Here is a 4463-nt window from a genome sequence, read left to right on the forward strand (position 1 = left end):
AGGAATGCTGCTTTGATCCAGGACCTGTCAGGTGGCAGCTCTTCCCCTTCAGAGCAGGTAAAATGCTTCTTGCTAGGACTAAGTTAAATATTTTTGCTCTTGGGTCTGCAGTGCGTTACTCTGTCACATTTGGGAGGTTATCACCTCTGAGGAGCAGAAGATCCAATAAATTCTTCAGCTACAACCGAAGTAAGCAGCCCTCAAAAGCAGCTTATTTATGTCAAAAAGCAAGTGAAAATCATTTGTGCAAAGTGAATGGTAACTGCCTGAGAAAACCCAGCTGCTCCAATGTCCAGATTTTGTAGTCTGACTTGGTAGGTGTGATATCTCTCTTTCTGTTTTCATTCCAGGCTACTGGGCAGCCGTACGAACAATATGCAAAGATGATATTTATGGAGCTAAATGATGCCTGGTCAGAATTTGAAAACCAAGGACAAAAACCCTTGTATTAGGTACTTTCTCAGTCCCCACTACAGACCTGTGCTAGTGCTTATATAGTCTCTTGTCACAAATGTTACAGATCAACCAAACTCTGCCTGGAAATTTGGAAGTTTCAGAAGACTAAGAGCCTAATACTCATCATGAAGAACAAAATAAAGGTTTCTTTGTACTTCTATCAAGAATCCTGAGCTCAGAGGAAATCTAGCCCACCTGGTTTGCCATATGGAGCCACAGGGTTACAGTTTCTTCTAACTTACATTTTCCTTTGGATTCAAGTGGCATGAGAGAGAACACATCCTGGGAAAAAGTGGAATTGTTCTGTCTCTGACACAGTGTAGCTGGTGAATTTCATATTGTTTGATTTTCTTCTGGTGTGCTTTTTTTTTTTTTTTGTGGTATGGCAACACTTCAGTTGAGTTCAATAACTGGTGGTGAAGCCCAAACTGGAGTGTGCTTTTTTTCTGGGTTTGGATCAGACTTCATAAAATTGATGTGCTCAGGTGTGGTTTAGGCAACACTTCCAACAGACCCCACTGGCTGCTTGGTTAAGCATATTGTGTAGTATGGGCAACTGGAGCCAAAGCTGAACCCCAGGTCAGGTCAGTGCTGCAGCTGCTGCTGCTGCTCACACCAATAGTGCACTTCACCTCACAGCCCAGCAGTGAAACGTGCAGGAGAAGTTCCTCAGCATCATGGAGCCAAGTATCTTTTAAAGCAAGTGACAGGTTACTGATGTCAAACAGCACCCTGTTGGTCTGTTAAACAGCATTTCTGGGGGAAGAGGGAACTGGGGGGGAGGCTGAACTCCTATTTGTGGAAGTGAAGAATGAGCATGTCCTGTACAGTTCCCACTAAGTTCTCATTGATAGCTTGAAACCATTGAACAAAATAAGTATCAACAAGCTAAGTCTGCTGCAAAGTTTTAGGAGCTTCCCAGTCTGTAGCTAACACATCCCCTCCTGAAGGCTGGGAAGAACTTTTCCAGCCCACTTGTGTCACCTTTATGCCTTTATCAGCTCCAGAGCATGTGGCAAAGGCTCTTGGCAGAATGCAACCTGTTGCAACTTCACTTTTCAGACTGGGGTGTGCAAGCTGTTGTGTAGACACACCTGTGGCCCAGGTCTGATTTTTGAGGTAAATACAGTGCAAATCAATTATCTGAAAAGTGTATGTGGACCAAAGCAATAATATCACAAGGAAGCATCTCTGATGTTAAAGCAGAAGCAACTTTCCTACTTAAAAAGCAAGTTTTGCTCTTCACCCCAAATTCTAGCATTCTCTTTTTGTAGAACAACAGAATCTATCAGTTTCTTTACCAACATGTTGTATCTGTGTTTGAGCTTTGAAAGGGCAGGTAGAGGGGCAGGAAATAAGTTGTATTTACTGCTCCAGGAAGAGGTTGCCATCTGATGCAAGCTGGTGGTTTTTAAAGACAATCCACTTGTTGTTGCACTTACATTTTCAAGTGGCAAAACCTTTACTGCACAGACAGGGTGTCAAAGTACATTGCTTTCTGTAGAAAAGTCATCCTTTTGTTGTATTGGTCCATGATTTACTGCCATTCATTGAAATGTGAAACCAACACATAGGTCTCCTTTTATATAAAAGACCTTAAGATAATAGTAACAAACTGGATGTTATTTATTAATGTTTTGATCCAGTATGTGCTCGTCTTATTTAAAGAGATAACTGGAATGTGAATCATGTTCCTGTGATTTGCTGGTTTATTGTTTCTCATTCACATTTGTAGATATTGTGACCTATGCCTATATAATTAAAAGGATGTCATTACTATAATGTACTTTTTTTTTTGATAATGAGAACTCCATTAGCTTTGTATCGAGTTTGTCATGGCACACAACTGGATACTCACACCTTCACAACATACAAATCCATCATTAAACTTTATCTACCAAAAGAAACCCTCCCCCCTACTTAAGCTTTGATTACTTCCATCCCTAATGTTTTTATGGATGCATGAAAGTATTAGGATGTATGTATATCAAAATAGTTAACTAAAAGCAAATTTTCTTGTCATATCTGGTAGTGACAGAGGTTATCAATGTTCAGGTTTATTGTTTGACTAAATTATTGTAATTTTTGTAAATACAGTATATACTCAATGAAATTGTGACTGGTCTAAAACATTTGTATATACATTAAAAAGCTCAAATGAACTTATTTGGGTATCTTGTGCTTGTGGGGGAAAAAAATCAACTTTCTTGCTTTAAACATGGGTCAGAGCAAATCTCAAATGCTGGATAAAAAACAATGAAGCCTTGTAAGTTAAATGGAAACTTATTTTGTCAACAATGTCTTCTATGTGTGACTAACATGGGTGGGACCTCTGTGTTACACATAAAGGTAACCATAAATTACTTGTCCTTGAAACAAACAATTTTTTTCCTGGAGCCTTTCTTTCCTCCAGAGCAAACAAGCTACATGAAAAGCCAGTTCTTACTGCAAGCACATTGTAACAACAGTAAGGCTCTAATTTAGACAACATTTGCAATGGGAGAAGATGCAACCTTTTATACTTAAGAGAAGAAGAAAAGTCTTCAGCTGAAACAGAAGGTGGTAACTTCACTTGCTTCCACCTTTTGATTTAGACAAGTCAGATCTATGTTTGTATATTTATGGTAGGTACAAAGCCATTTACATTGAGCTGTACCAAGAGTGTTTAGTTATCTAAGCCTCCTGTTTTAATTAGGAGGCCTTATTGGCCTGTAAGCAGCCAGCTCTAAATTATTTAAAATTCATCAAGAAATTGGAAAAAAGCTCCTGTAGTATATATGAATATGAGACAATGGGCTGATGTGGGAGATATTAACAAAAATCTCCCTGGGGAGGGTGTATAGAATATTTTGGGTTGGAAAAGACCTTTAAGATCATCAAGTCCAACCTTTCACCCTACTCCATTCACCTCTAAACCATATCCCCAGGCATCACATCTAGATGCCTTCTAAACACATCCAGGGATGGTGACTCTACCACCTCCCTGGGCAGCCTGTTCCAATGTCTGACAACTGTTTCAGTGAAAAATTGTCCAGGCTAAACCTCCCCTGGTGCAGCTTTAGATTGTTCCCTCTTGTTCTGTCGCTATTGTGAGAAGAGATCATTGCCTACCTCTTTAAAACCTCCTTTCAGGCAGCTGCAGAGTGATGGGGTCTCCCCTCAGCCTCCTTTTCTTCAGACTATAAGCAGCCCTGGTTCCCTCATCTGCTCTTCATCAGACTTGTTCTCTAGGCCTTTCACCAGCCTAGTTGCTCTTCTCTGCACCTGCTCCAGCACCTCTATCTTTCTTATATTGAGATGCTCAAAACTGGACACAGTACTCAAGGTGGGGCCTCACCAGTGCCAAGTACAGGGGAAGGATCACCCTGTACCTGCCTGTCACACTTTCTAATACAGGCCAGGATGCCATTTGCATTCTTGGCCACCTGGTCTCACTGCTGGCTCATATGTAGCCTCTTGTTGATGAGTACCCTGAGGTCCCTTTCTGCTGGGCAGCTCTCCAGCCACTCTTCTCCCAGCCTGTAGCATTGCAGGGGGCTGTTGTGGCCCAAGTGCAGGACCTGGACTTGTTGAAACTCATACAATTTGCTATTGATCCAGCCTGTCCAGGTCCCTCTAGCAGATCAATGTTTCTGCCTAAACTGGTGTTGTCTGCAAGCTTACTGAGGTGCATCCTATCTCCTCATCGAGGTCATTGATGAAGGTGTTAAACAGAAGTGGTCCCAACCCTGAGGAACTGCACTGGTGACCAGCTGGACTTAGCTCTGTTCACCACCGGGCTCAGGCCTGGCTGTCCAGCCAGTGTTTGCTCCAACAGACAGCATGACCTTCCAAGCCATGAGCAGCCATCTGAACAGGTGTGCAGAATTTCCCTCAGAAAGGCTGTTCTGGGGTCCAAATGGCATCTGAAATTGTCTCAGGCTTGAAAAACACTGATCTAAAAGAGGATGTGCCCTCCTTGGCCAGAAGGGTGAATGAGGGAGATCTGAGGAGGCACCTTATGGGAA

At 42.0% G+C, this 4463-nt stretch overlaps 1 protein-coding gene across 2 annotated transcripts in view; it reads left to right on the top strand.

Annotated features, from left to right (window-relative positions):
* The window catches only part of DNAJC6 (DnaJ (Hsp40) homolog, subfamily C, member 6), a 24750-nt gene extending 22131 nt beyond the window's left edge, over nucleotides 1-2619 (top strand). The window contains exon 18 of one of the 2 annotated variants that reach the window (XM_010007967.1): nucleotides 351-2619. In XM_010007967.1, coding sequence (XP_010006269.1) covers nucleotides 351-452 — 102 coding nt within the window. In that variant the 3' untranslated portion in view covers nucleotides 453-2619. The remainder of the gene's footprint in view (nucleotides 1-350) is intronic. The other variant, XM_010007969.1, reaches the window with a different exon arrangement.
* The last annotated feature ends 1844 nt before the right edge of the window (nucleotides 2620-4463 follow it).

Source organism: Chaetura pelagica, unplaced genomic scaffold (genome assembly GCF_000747805.2).
Source record: "Chaetura pelagica isolate M959 unplaced genomic scaffold, ChaPel_1.0 scaffold212, whole genome shotgun sequence".
Taxonomy (NCBI): Eukaryota; Metazoa; Chordata; class Aves; order Apodiformes; family Apodidae; genus Chaetura; species Chaetura pelagica.